The 16,772-nt window shown below is 39.1% G+C and overlaps 2 protein-coding genes across 3 annotated transcripts; both read right to left on the bottom strand.

Annotated features, from left to right (window-relative positions):
• Nucleotides 1-534: 534 nt before the first annotated feature.
• LOC107572087 (ceruloplasmin-like) lies at nucleotides 535-9,249 on the bottom strand. Its single transcript, XM_016258499.1, is given in 20 exon segments — nucleotides 535-672; nucleotides 868-1,030; nucleotides 1,120-1,259; nucleotides 1,531-1,750; nucleotides 2,220-2,326; nucleotides 2,408-2,536; nucleotides 2,626-2,765; nucleotides 3,305-3,512; nucleotides 3,993-4,205; nucleotides 4,319-4,469; nucleotides 4,672-4,886; nucleotides 5,642-5,686; nucleotides 5,775-5,915; nucleotides 6,090-6,229; nucleotides 6,321-6,486; nucleotides 6,581-6,835; nucleotides 7,017-7,187; nucleotides 8,028-8,240; nucleotides 8,333-8,577; nucleotides 9,057-9,249. Coding segments are annotated over 20 exon segments (3,261 nt in total). The 5' UTR covers nucleotides 9,215-9,249; the 3' UTR covers nucleotides 535-631.
• Nucleotides 9,250-13,052: 3,803 nt separating this feature from the next.
• LOC107572085 (transmembrane 4 L6 family member 1-like) lies at nucleotides 13,053-16,563 on the bottom strand. Of its 2 annotated transcripts, none has more exons than XM_016258495.1 (5): nucleotides 16,341-16,563; nucleotides 14,851-15,154; nucleotides 13,663-13,734; nucleotides 13,449-13,591; nucleotides 13,053-13,357 (listed from the first exon to the last, which is right to left on the bottom strand). In XM_016258495.1, exons 1-5 carry the CDS (start codon nucleotides 16,400-16,402, stop codon nucleotides 13,159-13,161), a joined length of 780 nt encoding a protein of 259 aa, XP_016113981.1. In that variant the 5' UTR covers nucleotides 16,403-16,563; the 3' UTR covers nucleotides 13,053-13,158. The 2 variants fall into 2 exon arrangements, with proteins under 2 accessions (XP_016113981.1, XP_016113982.1); XM_016258496.1 differs by having other exon boundaries at nucleotides 14,851-15,149; nucleotides 16,345-16,563.
• Nucleotides 16,564-16,772: the final 209 nt, after the last annotated feature.

The raw sequence follows: 16,772 nt of genomic DNA, 5'->3' as shown, positions 1-16,772 counted from the left end.
TTTTTTATTTATTTTTTTTTTTTTTTTGATAGGCTTGTAGTGTTTTTGTTTGAATGTTTGTCAGATATTTGTGTGCACAGTATCCATAATGCAGCTGTCATCTCATTTGATCTGATTTCTCCGAATGAACATTATAAAGTGTCCTTTTTCTTTTTAATTTTTTTTATTAAATGATATTCAAATACAGAATCTTGTGTGCAGCTCATTTTGTAAATATTCTTTTCCGTGTATAGTTATTATATTTTACAGCTACAGTAACAAAATGAATGTCTTCCTTTTACTATTTTCTTACTAAATCAACCCTATTTAATGTAATCTTTCCTGATCTTACTGTGCAAAAACGAAGAAAAAAAATCTTCATAACCTTCTGAAACTACTTGGATATTCTATATAGTATATTTAGAAGCCATTTTTCTAATCTAATCAAGATTAATTCTGATCTAATCAAATGTCTAATTAAAGAAGTAAAAAAATGTTAAATGTCATGTTAACTTTAACAGTATTTTTAAGCAAGGCAGGAATGTTTGAACGCTCTTTTGCAAACAAAAGAATTCAAAGAACTACAAGTGTTTATTTAGAAAAATCATGAGCAAGTATTAACACAAACTTCCTGTTACAGGCACACGGGATTTCAACCGCTACCAAACAAACCCAGGAAGCCCCTCTTTCTCCCTAAAAAAAAAATAAAGACATTTATATTTAGTTTGTGTGTCTGGTCAAATATGCCCAAATGAAATAAACCATGTGACAACATGCCCCGTTTTCCCCTTTGTGTATTAAAGAGCTGAAGTGGAAGCTTTTTTTGCATAACAGGGTAGTAAAACGTTATTCTTTCTTGAATTACTCAATTTAATCTCATAACCTTACCATCTTTCTCGAGTACGGTGTATGTGGTCTCCATTCCGGCCTGGATGTGGTCGGTGACGTGGCAGTGCAATAGCCAGTTGCCAGAATACAGAGGACGCATGGTGACTGTCTGGAACGTCCCGGGGAACAGATCAAACACGTCTGCTCGATGTGTGCCGCTGACCTGCGGGAAAAGCCCATTGCCATCGCACTGCTACTCTGAAACATTCTCATTCTCATTGTGGTGTTTGGATGGACGGATGGATGAATTACCTTGTAGTCAAAGCTGTGGCCGTGGAAGTGTGCAGTGTGTATGTCCACCTCATTTCCCATTCCCATCAGATACCAGTACACTTTATCTCCAACCTTCATGTTCAGGCCTTTAAGATTGCCGTAGACTAAACCATTGATTCCTGTGATGAACAAAAGAATAACCACTAGTTTATCATCAACACATCAGGCCCATTTTATAAGTTTGGCCATTTTACACGAATGTTTTGGTGAATAATAATAACAGGAACATTGCTTACATTTTAATGTTGAGCCAATGGTTTAAATAAGAGGAAATTTAACAATGCTAACATTTAGCTCACTATTCTATGAGAAGGTTTCAATTATTTGAGGCATGTCCTCATCTTCAAAAACCATGACCAAAACTATGCAACCCAGAGACATTAAACTCACCATGCATCTTATTGCTCTCGATAAACTCTTCATCCTCCTTCAGTGCCTTGGGAGGGTTTTTAACATGAGCTTTGATGTTGTCATCCAGATACCAAGATTCATTCTCATCAAAGACCATGAAGAGCAGAGCAAACTCCTCGATCTCCTTCTTCAGCCCCAGTGTTCGCGCCAGGCTCTTCTTGCAGATGACCAGCGGCCCGATCAAACCACTGTACATGTCCTGCACGAGAAGACAATCAGATTTACATAGACTCTGGCTCCATTCCAAAATCTAGCTTCTAGAGATGTATAATTGTGCTACCTTCTGACCAACTTCTAAGGCAGCATCACATTTGCACTGAATGCGTTTCAATGAATAATTAATTATTCAAAATGTTGGAGACAACCCAAACTCATCAGAAAACATTTTTTTTCACAAGTTTGCTACTTCATATGAATTTGTACGATTTTGATTCTAAATCATTTGTATGATTAAAAAAACAAGCATGAAGTAGCATCTTTAACCCCATCCCTAAGCCCTCAGTGGGACGTGAGTAAATTGTACGAAGACGTACAAATGGTAGGAATTCATTCAAATTCGCCACAATTTGCCAAGACAGTGTTGTTAGAAAGCAAGGTCATCAGGTAAGAAACATCACACTTAGATCCAAACTGGTTCTGAACAAGGTCCTATGATCTTGTGTCAGTATCTTGATAACAGCTACGGTTGAGTAATACGCTCCAACGCTGCATTCCTCCTGCTCTTCTGTCGGCCCAGAATTCTTTGGGAGGTACCAGGTATAGGTCTGAGTTTCGCCTTGAGTAAGCAATACATACATTTAGATGTAATAAACAATATGAACCTCCATTTGTCTAGAATACAATTGCCAGATCTTACCTGGACGTGTCAGGGCCACCTGAGGACTGTCAGTTTTGACTCCATGGGCATGAATGGAGTACGGTCTCTTAGCCATGTTCTTAAACACAATCTTCACTTTTTCTCCCACTTTACCATGGATCATGGGTCCTGAGATGAGCATATTTTGAAGGCTTACAAACATTTACACCAAAGTATGAGCCAACCTTCAATGTACAGCTTATTCTATAAATATGTACCCATAATTCCCAAATGTTCCATATCAGCAGATCTTTCCTTGGGTTTGGTAAAGGTGTCATCAGTGTACTCTCTGTACAGCACCTTCTTATATTTTGAACCAATGAATTTGCCTTCTTTTTTTAGGAACTCGTTTCCTGGGCTCAATATATCAAAATAAATAGATTTAGATACATAGATTGATTTACTGACACTGTAAAAACACACACACACACACTCTGCCACGCCCCCCTAAAACGGCTCGTTCTAACACACCCTCACATATCTACCTCACTATGTGGAAATATTTGCATAATGTCGCCCAAATGTGCACGCAAAGAAAGAAGGCGTGGTTTCAGTAACCGCAGTTAGTGTTGAAGCAGACATGTCAGGGAGACGCTGTGTGTTTCTAGGTGAAAGCAAAAGCACTTTATTTGGCCTTCCGAAAGTAGATGCATTTAGGAATCTTTAAGATTACTTACAACAGAACAGCAATGCATTTTCTGGATGACCGTTTCGTGAACCTAGGAGAGGAGGTCATTCTGACTTTGCTATGACAATCTGGCGCTTCTGAATCAGCTACTGTAAGTATGTTTTGTTATTAGTTTAAGTATTTGCTATCGACTGTTCAAATGCGGAGTTTTGCGCATCGTGTGTGTGTGGGGGGGGGATTCATGAGTTCTGGTGAAGGACTTGGAATACCTGTCTTTCAGACCATGGTGCATCTGTTCCTCCCATGTGCGGGTGGGTGAATAGTCCCAGTCCATCTCAACTGCAGCAATGTAATACTTCTTCTGGTGTAGCATCGTCTCAGACTGACGGTTCCAGAAGTGGCACTTCTCCACGGTGTAGTTGGCTCTCATGCCTCCATGATAATGATCTGTGGTTTTACATCCCACCTCAAACTGTCCTGCAGACGCCACGTCACATCATCAGAACAGCACGATGTGTCTACAACTTTGATGTTAATCTCAAATGCATATTTATGTGATTGTGTAAGGAATAAATGATGCTGATAAATCTAGCAATGTTCAGTGAGGTTCCAAACCTGTACCTTATTTCCTCTGTGGAACACAACAGAAGATATTTTGAACTGTTTGAAACAACATTGGACCCCACTGACTTTCTTTGTATGGACAAAAAGATCTCAAGATACATTTCAAAATAACTTCTTTGGTGTTCCACTGAAGAAATGCATACATGTTTGGAATAACACTGGTTGAATGTGTCGACTGACCAAGATAAGAATTCATCAACACTGTTTTAAGTTGACTAAAAAAAACATCATACGCATTTAAGAGCATGTATAGTATTAAAATAAGACTTATAATGTTGCATATAAGTGTTCTTTGTCACAGTGATATCGAAGAGAGAATGGGTGGGACTGTACCCATGCTATCAGGCTCCATGATGACAGTGTGAGAGATATGAGGAAACACGTTGATGGTGTCTCTCCTGGTGTCTTTGTAGAGGAACCTGTTGCCCTCAAAGTAAAGTCCATGGATGTCAACCTCTGATCCTAGTCCAGACAGATGCCAAGACACCTTATCACCTTTACACATACTCAAGCCTTTCAGATTCCCATACATGTATCCATTGAGCGCTGTGAATGAAAAACAAATATTTGTTTGGATGAAAACGCGAAAAAAAAATGCTTTGTGTGCTGCAGAAATGCAAAAAAAGTGTTTTCTCAAGGAGTCTGACTATAGCACTTACAGTGCATTTTATTGGACTCTTGAAAGTCTTCATCTTCTTTATTTACAGATTTAGGCTTTTTTGCGGATCTGTTGATGTTGTCATCCAAATGCCAGCTCAGGTTCTCATCAAACACAGTTGCAAGAAGATGAAACTCTTTATCCATGTTTTTCTAGGATGGAAAAATATTGGCAAAGCTATGAACAATGAATTGTTATACATTATTGTTGGGAATAGTTAGACCCAAATGGAAGCTGTGCTTACAGAACTCAGCAGAAAGAAAGAGTCTCAAAGTTCTCCACACACTTTCAGCTACCAATATTGTAGTCCTTTCCACACATTTTACTAAAAAGCTCTACATCCACCTCCCGCACCTGCTTTCCTGATTTGAGGGTTTTGGGCTTGCAGATCAGAAGAGGTCCAACCAGCCCAGAGTTGGTGTCTCGAATGGGATCCACCGCTGAGTAGTACAAGTAGGTGATGCAGTCTGGATCTTTTTCGGTTGGTCCTCCATCCTTAGGAACCACCCACTCATACTGGTAGGTGGAGTCAGGACGGACTAATGCAGCAGGAAGTGGCTCGACCACTCCTGAAAGAGATGAACGACATACAACGTCAACATTTCTACATTCAGTGATTGTCTTTTTGCCTTATAAATAATATAAAGGACCAGACTTGATTTTACCCAAGAATTACCAAGATGGATTCAGAGCTGAATATGAGTTTGCAGTGGATGAAGTGTTGCCGTTTGGCTTGCTTAGTTGAGGACACTTAATAGTGTCGTTACCGACAAAGTAATTGCACAGACACTATTGGATGAGAACTGAACTGAGCTGGATGATGACATCACTGAATCAACAATGAACTGGCTTTTACTGATTCAAGCTAAACTCTCCTCCAGGAGCAGGATTTGACACCCATGGGATAGTAGAGCATGAAACACCGCCAGTACTCACTTTTGAAGGGCTTTTTGAATGGAATATATATGCTGGGAAAGCATCCCTGCGACTACTTAATGGTTTAGAAAATGGATGGAGGAATAGATAGATGAATGGATTATGAAGACAAACTTCTTTGGAGTAAGGTGAACTGCTGCATTGTTCACAATGAGACCAGAAACAAGTATTAGAGAAGCAAATAGGGGTGAATTTGTTAGTAAAGCAAGTCATGCCAGATAATTCAGAGAGACTTTGGTCGCTCATGGATTTGGACTGATTTGTTTGAGTCCAGGCAGGACTGTAAAATACACTTTTGCGCAATGATTCCTGGCCTTGATTCAATATTAGACTTGCTTATCCCTTCATTTCCAGATTTTTCTGTATATCATTGAGATCTTTTTCTTACTTGCTTCTTTCTTGAGTTCACGAAGCTTTTTGGCGGTGTATGACTCTGCGTAAAAAATAATGGAAAAGAATGATATTTAGATTAAGTCTGTCATACATTTTTGTACATTTATTCAAAGAGGTTTGTTCTGTACCTTCCAGGACGTTGTGGTAGAGAGTTCCATCCATTTCTATGTTATATTGCACTCCGTGAGGTTGGATACTGTAGGGCCTGCTTGCTTTATTTCTAAATGTCACTTTAATTGTGTCCTCTTCCTCTGCTCTGATGACTGGACCTAAAACACATCCCAAAGATGTGAAGAGAAAGCACTGAAGAAGACTAATGTCTGCAAGCAAATCACTGCAACATGTTCATTGTAATATTACAGTTAAAGGAAGATTCCAAGTGAAATGCAATGTATGTTCTGTTGACAACATTTGTGTACCCATAGAAACTGTAGATTTATTACCCAGAATTCCCAGGTGCTGCTCCTCAGGAGTCCTCTCTTTGCGTTTGGAGAATGTGTTATCAGTATATTCCACATATTGGACTTTCTTGTATTTGCCCCCGATGCGATCATTGCGGTTATCAAAGAAAGTGTCAGATACACTGAGGATGTTCAGAGACACGAGCTCAAATTGTAAGGACAGAAGGACATTTGCTTTGACTTCAATATGTCTCTAAGATATCTTATTTTTACTTGTCATCAGCAAGTTTCTTCCCTGAGTACTGGTTTATCCCTGTTGGCCCATAATCCCAAATTATTTCCTCAGCGGCAATGTAATACTGTCTCACTTCTCCAAACGGTCTGGGTTTATGCACATTTGGGAAACACTTCTTAATCTCAAAAACGGCTTGCATGCCAGCTAAAAGTGAGGAGAAATGTAATTAAATGCAACACAGCCATTGTAACAATGCAGAATTTTTGCATCCATATTCTCAGATCTGGTCTTTCTGTACCTTCCAGATGGTCATTGACCTGGCAGCTGAGGAGCCACTGGCCGGGATTATCTGCCACCATCTCTACATTAACAAAAGTAGCCGGGAATAGACTGACGGTGTCAACATGGTGCCGCTTGTCCATCAGGATCTGTCCGTGGAAGAAGGCTGAGTGGAGGTCCACTTCGTTCCCCATCCCAAACAAGTGCCAGTGGATCTTATTGCCCATGCACATACTGAGGTCCGGCAGGTTGCCGTAGACATACCCGTTGATAGCTGCAGTAAAGTTCAGAAAGGAAGGTGAGATTTCTGGAAAGTTTTATAGAATATAAAAACAATAGTAGACAGTATATAGAACATACTCTACAGTACTGTATACTAGTATTCTAGGTAATTCATAGATGTGCCTAGAGCAGGGTTTGACCTGATGGCCTGTTGACATTATCACTGAACTCACAGTGCATTTTATTGCTTTCCTGGAAGCCTTCATCATCCTTGTTGACTTTGGCAGGAGCTGTGCAGTAGGTCCTGATATTTTCATCCAGGTACCAGCTGAGGTTCTCGTCAGACACCGTAAACATGAGGGCGTAAAGATAGTCAGCTGTCTTGTCATGCACATCTAGAGAGCCTGAAAAATTGCACAAACGAACAAAAGAATCATTCAGTGCTAGTGAACTATATCAGAACTTGAAGTGTGTGGATTACAGTATACAATGACTTTCATGGCAGTCAACATTTTTATATGAAATTGTATCAGTAACTTTTATTGCATAATCCTTTGAGTCATTGTTTGCATTCCAAATTGTCATTGTGTAGCAGCTAGCCAGATGTTTAACATAAACTCAATTGTTTGTTAAAAAGGCAAGGTTCCTGAAACCCTGATTGAAAAGGCTGATTCAAAATGCTCATTATGTAATATGCATAAATAAAACTTATTGTACCCTTTACAACTTTTTTTTTTAAGGGTTTCAAGTCTTAACAGAATGTTTCAGATTTAATAGTGACAAATATCAGATCCATATTGACAAAAATTTGACAAAACTTTTGAGTTCACACTGAGTTTTTTCCCTCAGGAGCAAGGAACTGTATGGGTTAAAAAGCATAAACGAGAAGATTGTATGCAAAATACTCTAGTTTATGCTTTTAAATCCATAAATTCTTTCATTAATTCTTATTTATGCAAATTATTTATTCTTATATGTGCTTATTTAAGGTGTAAACATGTCTAGATAATCATATTTAAGGTGGACCATTTCTATGTGGATGGATTTCCAGTTATTTGTCACTGCTGTAAATTCTTTATGTGTATAATATGAAAATCACTGTGTTTACTGGTTTACACTGTCATGACATGAGATGGAAAATATCTCATGTCACATATAAAATACGTATATATCCATATATATATCCACAACATTACTGAGAGATCCTGACATTTGAGTCCTGAAATAAAGAGAAAGATTTGTACCTTTTTTACATATAATGAGAGGTCCAATGAGACCTGAGGCGATGTCTCTGGGGGCTTTAACATGCGAGTGGTATATTCTGGTCAGACAGTTAGTGTCATCTTTTCCAGGAGTATGGGAAGCCGGTAGGGTCCAAACATAGGTGAACGACTTCCCAGGGGCCACTGAATCATCGGCTTTCTCCACCTTTTCTGATGAGTCGGGATATAGTGCTCCTGGAGAGAAAGCCCATATTCACAGTTTTCATGATGAGCAATTTGTGCACATGAGTTAAAGTAAATGAATTAACATGCTTATTTAACACCACCTTCATTGCTCTTGTTGTAACTGAGGCCATGTGCATGAATGGAGTACTCTCATCTGGCCATGTTCTTCAGGTGCACAATAACTACGTCATCTTCTTCTGCACTAATGAGGGGTCCGAGGTAGACCAGCCACTTGGGTTTTTCTATCTCCTGCCTGTAGGTGGCGTCAGTATATTGCAGGTACACTGCCTTTTTATACAACCGTCCAATCCGCTGCTCTCCCCTCTCCAAAAACACCCGTGCTTCTCTGTCAAACACCAAAACAACATTTTACATGCATTGACTCAGAAAGGTAAATATTGTGTCCCTAAGAAATAAATCTATTATTTAGGGTTGAGGACCCAGAATCTAAAGCTGGATTCACACTGACAACTATCTGCAGAAATAAAGCAACCAGAGCTCATTCATCTTCATTGCTAAAATCAATCATTTTCAATGTACAGCAACATAATCTGTTTTGAAGCGGCAGTTCAGCTTTAAATGAGCAGTGGTGCAGTGACTTCCATTGGGAGTCAACAGTGATTCGTTAATACAGTTGGATACTACAGTTGAGTAGGACTGCCTAAACAATAGGAGCAATATACAAGTGAAATTGTCATTAAAGTTCTAAAGAAGGCTATAAATTGCAACTAGAGTGTATTTAAAATGATTCAGTGTTTAATAAAATGTTATTATAAGCTAATTTCTTGCATACTGAACTCATAACTCAGAGGTGTTTGTACTCACTCATCTTCTTCTATGGTTTTGTTCTGAATCAGATTTTTACCACTAGGAGCATAATCCCACTGAATCTCCTTAATGGCAAAAAAATATTCCCTTGTGATAGAAGACGCGATTCCAGCACAACACAAAACCCCGAGCAGTGTCCACCGCAGCCCCTTCATTTTGGATCACTGGGAGTTGACTATCAAAGTGGAGCAGATGCTTCACCTCTTTAAATGATGAAGGGTGACAGCAGTCAGCCAATCACAACAGACGTGAAGAGGGCAAGTTGACTTTTACACACACACAGCTGGGCGGTCTGGTAAATACACGACCCCATGAATTTACTGGCAGTATGTGACGCCATGAACTCTAGGAAACTCCTGTCTGTCAGAAAACCCTGTGTCAGTTTTCTTTGCAGTTCACGAGTTCACACTTACTTATAATGAACCGAGTAAAGTTTATGCGTATTTGGCGTGCTGTCCGGGAAGAGGGCTCCGAGCTCACTCATCAACCATCTGTCTGACAAAGCTTGCACCTGAATCAGTGTTAATATCGCCCCATTGTTTGAGTGTGTTTGTGCGTGGTAGATGTGGAAAACATTGCTGACCAAAAAACCCCAACTTGTTTGCATTACGTAAAAATCAATAGGGTATTGGGCATTTGTCTCATGTTGAGTTGAGAAATGTTTGTCTGTTGGGACTTGACAACTCAGCAGTTGAAATGCTTTGAATCCCAATTGCAACGCACTGGGACAAATCATTTTAAAATAATGAAGCAAGCTGCATATGCTATGGTAATATTTGTTGACAAATCATACCTCATGAAGTAGCCAAGGAGAGAAAGGGCAAAAGTCAAGAATTTTGTTGAATAAAGATTGGCCCAGTGCTATTACATTTTCATTATATTCGATTATGAAGCCATTATATTTCTCAAAATTTCACCTTTTGTGTTCCACAGAAGACAGTCAACAGGTTTGGAAAAGGCTTGGAAAGGCATTAGGGTGAATGACAGAAATAAATAGTGAAATAAAACAATTTGTTGACTTTGCAACTTAAAGTCAACATATAAGCCAAACATTTTCAGCAACATGAAGTCGGCTAAACGGTCTCACCCAGTTGCATGCTATGCCAAAGAATGATTATGTGTGAAATGCAGCAGTCTGGGAAGGGCTACAAAGCTATTTTAAAGGTTCTGGGACTCCGAAGAACCACAGTGATATAAACAAATCTCTAAATGGATAAAATGTTGTACCACAATTGGCTGACCGACCCAAATTCCTCTAAAAGCATATCAACATGTAAAAAATGGGCCAAGGATAACATCCAAGGAACTGCAGGAATCTTTTACATCAACAGAGGTCAGTGTTCACAACTCCACTATCACAAACACATTCCAGTAATGGCATCCCATGGAAGAGTAACACAGCAAAGACCACTGGTAATCCAGAAGAACAAGTCAAGTCAAGCCAACTTTATTGGTATAGCACTTTTCACTGTACACATTTTTTTCAAAGCAGCTTTACAGAAAATCTAAATGTTAATGTTTAGAATATCTTAAAGGGGGTCATATGATGCGATTTAAATTTTTCCTTTCTCTTTGGAGTGTTACAAGCTCTTGGTGCATAAAGAAGATCTGTAAATTTGCAAAGACTAAAGTCTCAAATCCAAAGAGATATTCTTTCTAAAAGTTAAGAGTCAGCCACGCCTACCATAAACGGCTCGTTCTAACACGCCCCCACATGTCTACGTCACTATGTGGGAAGATTTGCATAACGCCGCCCAAATGTTCACACAAAGAAAGAAGGCGTAACTTTTATTCTTGCTGTAGTATTGTTGCTGCCGCCATGTCGTGAAGACGCTGTGTTTAGTTGTGAAAGCGAAACTACTTTGTAGTACTCTTCCAAAAGAGGATGATATCCGCTTCGTCATGCCTAGAGCTGGTCGCTGAGGAAATACATCAACTTTGCGCTGTGGATCTCCTTCGTTGAATCCGCCGGCCGCGCCGTTCTCAAGCTCACCGGCCTCCTCTCACTCTAGCCCTCCGGCCTCTGCTCACTGTAGGCCGCAGTGTGTGACGCTGTGTTTCGTTGTGAAAGCGAAACTACTTTGTTTAGTCTTCCAAAAGAGGGCACGACTGGAAATCAGTGGTTAAGTTGTATTTACAACACTGTTCCAGAACAGTTCAACCCAAATATTCAGATGTGTACAGCACATTTTGTGGAGGACTGTTTCCTGATTCTGGGAGAGTAGACTACAATGCCGGCTGTTCTGACTCACAGACTGTACGTACGTTTTTTATATTTAAAGAATTTGCCACTGACGATTCAAACGCGAGTTTTGAGCAGTGTAGAGTAGCACTTGTTGTTTGTCATTTCTCCGATCACAAATGCAGACATGGTTTTATGTTTACGCGATGCAACGCGTAAAAAGACAGTATAAGTCATTATAATCATGAATGGCTCGTTTATAATGGGTTTCCATGTTTTTGAATCATCACTCCGGCTGGACAGGGCATCACAGTATGGTAAGGGACATAACATTTCCGTCACACGCTTGAGGTATTCGGCCAATCACAACGCACTGGATAGCTGGCCAATCACAGCACACCTCGCTTTTCAGACCGATGAGCTTTGTAAAAAATCTACGCGTTTCAGAAAGGTAGGGCATAGAGGAGAAACAATAATGTACAGTATGTGGAAAATAATGTGTTTTTTTAACCTTAAACCGCATAAACGCATTTCATTACACCAAATACACAAAATAATGTTCTTTTTAGCAGCATCATATGACCCCTTTAACAAATTCATGCCATATTAAGGCTTATCTAAATTTGGCCAAAACATGGCCAAAGTTTTGATGATCCTCAAAACTTTTGAGGGAATGTTCTTTTTGTCAAAAGTGGAACTGACACTAAATTGTGTCTATGGCCTGATATGCTGGGATAGACTCTAGCATCCCTGTGAACAAGTTGATTGAATGGATTGATGAATTCTGCTTTCTACCAGAAAATACTGAAGGAGAATGTCACCACTCTGTGACGTGCAAGTGATTTATGTAGTAATGATACCATGCATATGAGTAAATGCATTACACCCCTGAATATCTAGTCAGAATCCTGACTTGAACCTGATTGAGATGCTTTTGCGGGACTTTATACTGTCCAGTTCATGCTAGAAAAGCTCCAATCGGACTGAATTAAAGCAGTTCTGCAAAGAAGAGTGGGCAAAAATGCCCCTTCAGCAATCTGAAAGACTGTCCTCTTAACCCAAGCATTTGGTTGCAATTTTTGCTGCTAAAGTTGGCTTGACCAGTTATTAAGTTAATGGGGCAGATTATTATTATTATTTTTCATATGGATGTATTGTAGGAATTGTTTACTCAGGATGCCTTGGTTTGAATATCTGATATATGTTTTTACATGAAAATACAAGAAGTCACAAATAAATGTTCATAGCTCTGTATCTAAAGACTTTGTGCTCACATACTTGTCTAGCTTATGTTGGGCCAGAAATCTGCATGTCCTCAAATTATGAGGATTTGGACAAGTTCTACAGTGTGACACAGATTTATGTTCTCGAGATTATTGCTGAGACTGGATAAGGAGGCTTACAGCAACCATTCTCCAGTGGATTTGTGCAATTTTTCCTAGTACTGCAAATTGTGAAAACCACCAAAATGTGAAAGAAACCACAAATTTAACAAAACAGAAAAAAAGGAGTCTAAAACGAGACCTATTTATTCAGTAATGGGATTATTTAAAATATATTACAGCTTTTATAGGTATATAAAACAACATTCATCATCTGTACTTCTATTACTCTCAACATTTCAACTATTTACAAAACAACTTCCTGTACAAAACGAACAGAACTCATACAAAAATACATTTATATTTGAGCAAAATGCATATTGCAGATAGTGTACAATACAAATGTTTGTTCAATACAGAAAACATGCACTGCTAATACAAACTCGGCTGGAGTGATGTGGAAATGTCCCGATGCATTCAGCTGAAACCTAATCCAAAGTAACGTATAGCTGTTTGTGTGTCATGAAGTGTGGCTCTGCTGCAGATGAGCAGCCCTGTTTCTGACTGACTGAGGCTGGGAAACACTCGAGCGTCCTCAACCGTTTAGACTGTACTCCTGTTTGTAGCAGCATGGCCGGCACACTGCATTAACCAATCCGCTGACGAGCTGCAGGAAACAGAGGAGGAACTCCAGGGTGCTGAGACCCAACAGGATGGACAGCAGCGTCACATTCCACTCAACAATGTGTGCCGGCTGAATGCAGAAAGACCATTTCTCTCGAGCAAACAGATACCTGAACAAACGGAGGAAAAGAGTTCAAGATGTTTTTCTTATGAAGTCACCATCAAAGCATTTTCAAAAGAAAAAAAAAAAAGATCTCATACCTTCCACCATCATTCTCAAAAGGATACCTCCATCCCATCTGAGTGAAGCAATACGGCCCCTTAAAGAGCGCCACAGCAGAGATCAGGAAGCAGTATGCAGAGCCGGCTAATCCCAGCAGAGCCGCGAACACCGAACCACACATCTACACACACACAACGTCAAACTGATGAGTCTGGCTGATCTGTTCAACATGTCTCCCTTCCCAACACTCACCGCACAGCTGTCTGTTCCGCAGGAATCCGCACACTTCCCCATTCCCAGAAACACGCAGGCCGGTATCAGCATCTGAATGTGGACAAGGAGTTTTTAGTACAGTAAAACCGTCTAAATGAGTAATCACACCCCATTATGGCATTTTAGTCCTGACATAAACGGAATATTCAACAAGAAAAAATCTAGAATGGAATGATAGAATTAATTGTGAGAAGTCTGGAGATGTCAGCAACAAAGAAATACTGGTGGACCAGCATTGCATTTTGATGAAAAAAGTACGAAGATATCATCAACAACATATAGTAACAAATTAGATATCTGAAGATTTTGACCCAGTACTCGCACTTTCGATTAATTCATTACAATTTACACAAGTTTTTTTATCGCTAACTATGAGAGTAAGCACTTTGGTATTCTTGTTTCCTCAGTTGTATGTTTTGAGGAATAAGGTCTCTTCATCCATTTATTTTAGCGTTAGCTTTTCATTTGAGTTGTTCATTGTCTCCACACTTTGACCAGCAGCCAAGAAACACCCCAGAAGTTTACTTTGTAACTCTCATTCCAAACCAGTCTTATGAGAACTGTATGAGTTACCAATTTAATTGAATAAATTCACACTTGTAAAAAAAAAAATTAATTAAGGAAAACGACCAGGACCGCATTTAGACCCACCCTAAATTTAACCCTACAGAAGGCAAGGGTAGATCGTACGAACAGTTATCAAAGAGATCGTATGAATTCACCACCAGTTCTCTAAACTGTAAAATACTTTCAAATAGTTTTTGAGAGTGTTGATCATTTCACACTCACAACAGCACAGATAAGCTTTTTTGTACTGACCAATACACAACCAAGAATCTTGGACACTTTCACTTCCCATTGACTTTTGTTTTTATATTAAGCTTATTATGTTTTCTACACCTTAGAGTTCTTACACATACTTTTGCATCAAGTTAGTGATTTTTCATTAGACTAATCCTGATTTTAACCATTTAACCTAACCCTAGCTCTTAAAATATTTAGCGTTTTTACAGTTGTGTTTATTCCGTTTTTTCCTCATGGGGATGTTAGGGACGTCCACAGTGCAGAGATGGTTTGTCCAGCAACCTCAGTCCACCAACACTATTCCACACGTTTGCACACAACCAGGACACAAGACAGTTACAGCAACACAAATCTGATACTCACCACCAAACCACCTCCTCCGATTCCCATAAAGTACCAGACATATGTGGTCACATGTTCATCCTTTACGAAGTTCATCTTTCCGTCAGGAAAGAAGAGCAGGATGTTTGCCACGATGCAGCAGGTGGCGAGAGGGATGAGGGCAAAACCCAGAGACCTGGCGAAGCCCAGAGAACACATCTTCACGTGGAGCAGAGGGAGCGAGCACAGGCGGCAGTAATCCGGGACAGGAAAGTAGGGTGGTGGACGGTGGAAGGGTTTTAAGAGACTTCCCCCCTCCTTGGCCCCCCCATGAGCCGCTGCTGCACTGAGGAGGAGGAGACAGGAAACGGGCTGACATTATACATTATGACTGGAAACTCTCTGACAGACGATATGACCGGGACATTGTGGGCGGTTTGAAGAGAGTTACAAGATGTTTTCCTACCAAATCTTTCTTGTCATTTCGTTGACAATCAGACAAAGATGCATCTCAACATAAAGGTGGACAGTTTTACAGTTTAAAATGACAAGCCTTGTTTTCAAAGTCATGAAAATATAAGGTGCTTATTAGAAAGAGAATCTAATGCTGATATTCTTATAAATATCTATGAATATCTTTTCCATTTTCATTTGGTTCACAACAAGGTTGACACTGTAACACTTTTTACGAGCTTTTCAATGATGACATACAATAAAGTAATTAGTAAGTTTTTTCTTAGTAAACTATTTATTTATTTTTCTTTTAACACAGTAAAAGTTGCTATCAGCTATTCATTATCATTTTAAACGTATACACTACACTTTTAAAGGTTCCAAGGTTCCAAAAGGGCGTTTTGCAGTGATGCTATAGAAGAACCATTTTGGAGCCAGTTGACTGTTCTTAAAAGAACCATTTTTTATGGCATGAAGAACATTTTTATAAGTTAACAAACCCTTTTCCACTATAAAGAAACTTTTTGGAACGGGTCCACTGATAGTAAAGCTTCCTCACGGAATCATCAAAGCCAATAAAGAACATTTATTTTTAAGAGTGTGCCGTTCAAAAGTTCAAATGTTTTTGAAAGAAGTCTCTTATGCTCAGAAAGGCTACAGTTATTTGACCAAAATACAGAAAAAAACAATTCTATTTTCAAAATATTATTGCAATTTAAAATAACGATTTTTTTTTAAATATATTTTTAAAAAATGCAAAGCTATATTTTCAGCATCATTACTCCAGTCTTCAGTGTCACATGGTCTTCAGAAATCATTCTAATATACTGATTTGCTGCTCAAGAAACTTTTATTATTATTATTAGCAATGCTGAAAATAGTTGTGCTGCCCAATATTTTTGTGGAAATCGTGATTTTTTCAGGATTTGATGAATATAAAGTTTAAAAGAACAGCCTTTAGAAAAGAGAAATCTTTTGTAACATTATATATGTTTTCAATGTCACATTAAATCAATTTAATGCATCCTTGATGAATAAACATATTTATTTATTTAGAAAAAGAAGAAGAAAAATCCTACCAACCCCAAACCTTTAAATGGCAGTGTAGATAACGTGCATAAGGAACACAAATGGCATCCATTTTTGTGAAATTAGGCCTTTGTCTTGAAAGGGGCGTGTGGTTTAGATGATGTGCAGATAGGTTGTGTTTCAGCCGTCAGCACTTCTGATTAGACTCTGTAGATGGCATCACTTACTCTACGCTGTAAAATCCATAGTGTTAAATTAATGCTGCTCAGAGCATATATGGTCCCACTCTACAAGAGTGTTAAAGTAACACTGAAGCAGTGTTAAAGTTAATGAGATAATTCTGTGATTAATTAAGTGCTGATTGAGCATTAGTGATGAACACCTGCTGTTAACAAGCAGAATCACTGAAGAAAAGAGAAACACAAGAACTACAACTGACTTCAGCCACAGCCTGAGATAAAATCAACTGAAATAAAAGACAT

Source organism: Sinocyclocheilus grahami, unplaced genomic scaffold, assembly GCF_001515645.1.
Source record: "Sinocyclocheilus grahami isolate Dianchi unplaced genomic scaffold, SAMN03320097.WGS_v1.1 scaffold1694.1, whole genome shotgun sequence".
Lineage (NCBI taxonomy): Eukaryota > Metazoa > Chordata > Actinopteri > Cypriniformes > Cyprinidae > Sinocyclocheilus > Sinocyclocheilus grahami.
This window is presented reverse-complemented; position numbering and strand designations above follow the sequence as displayed.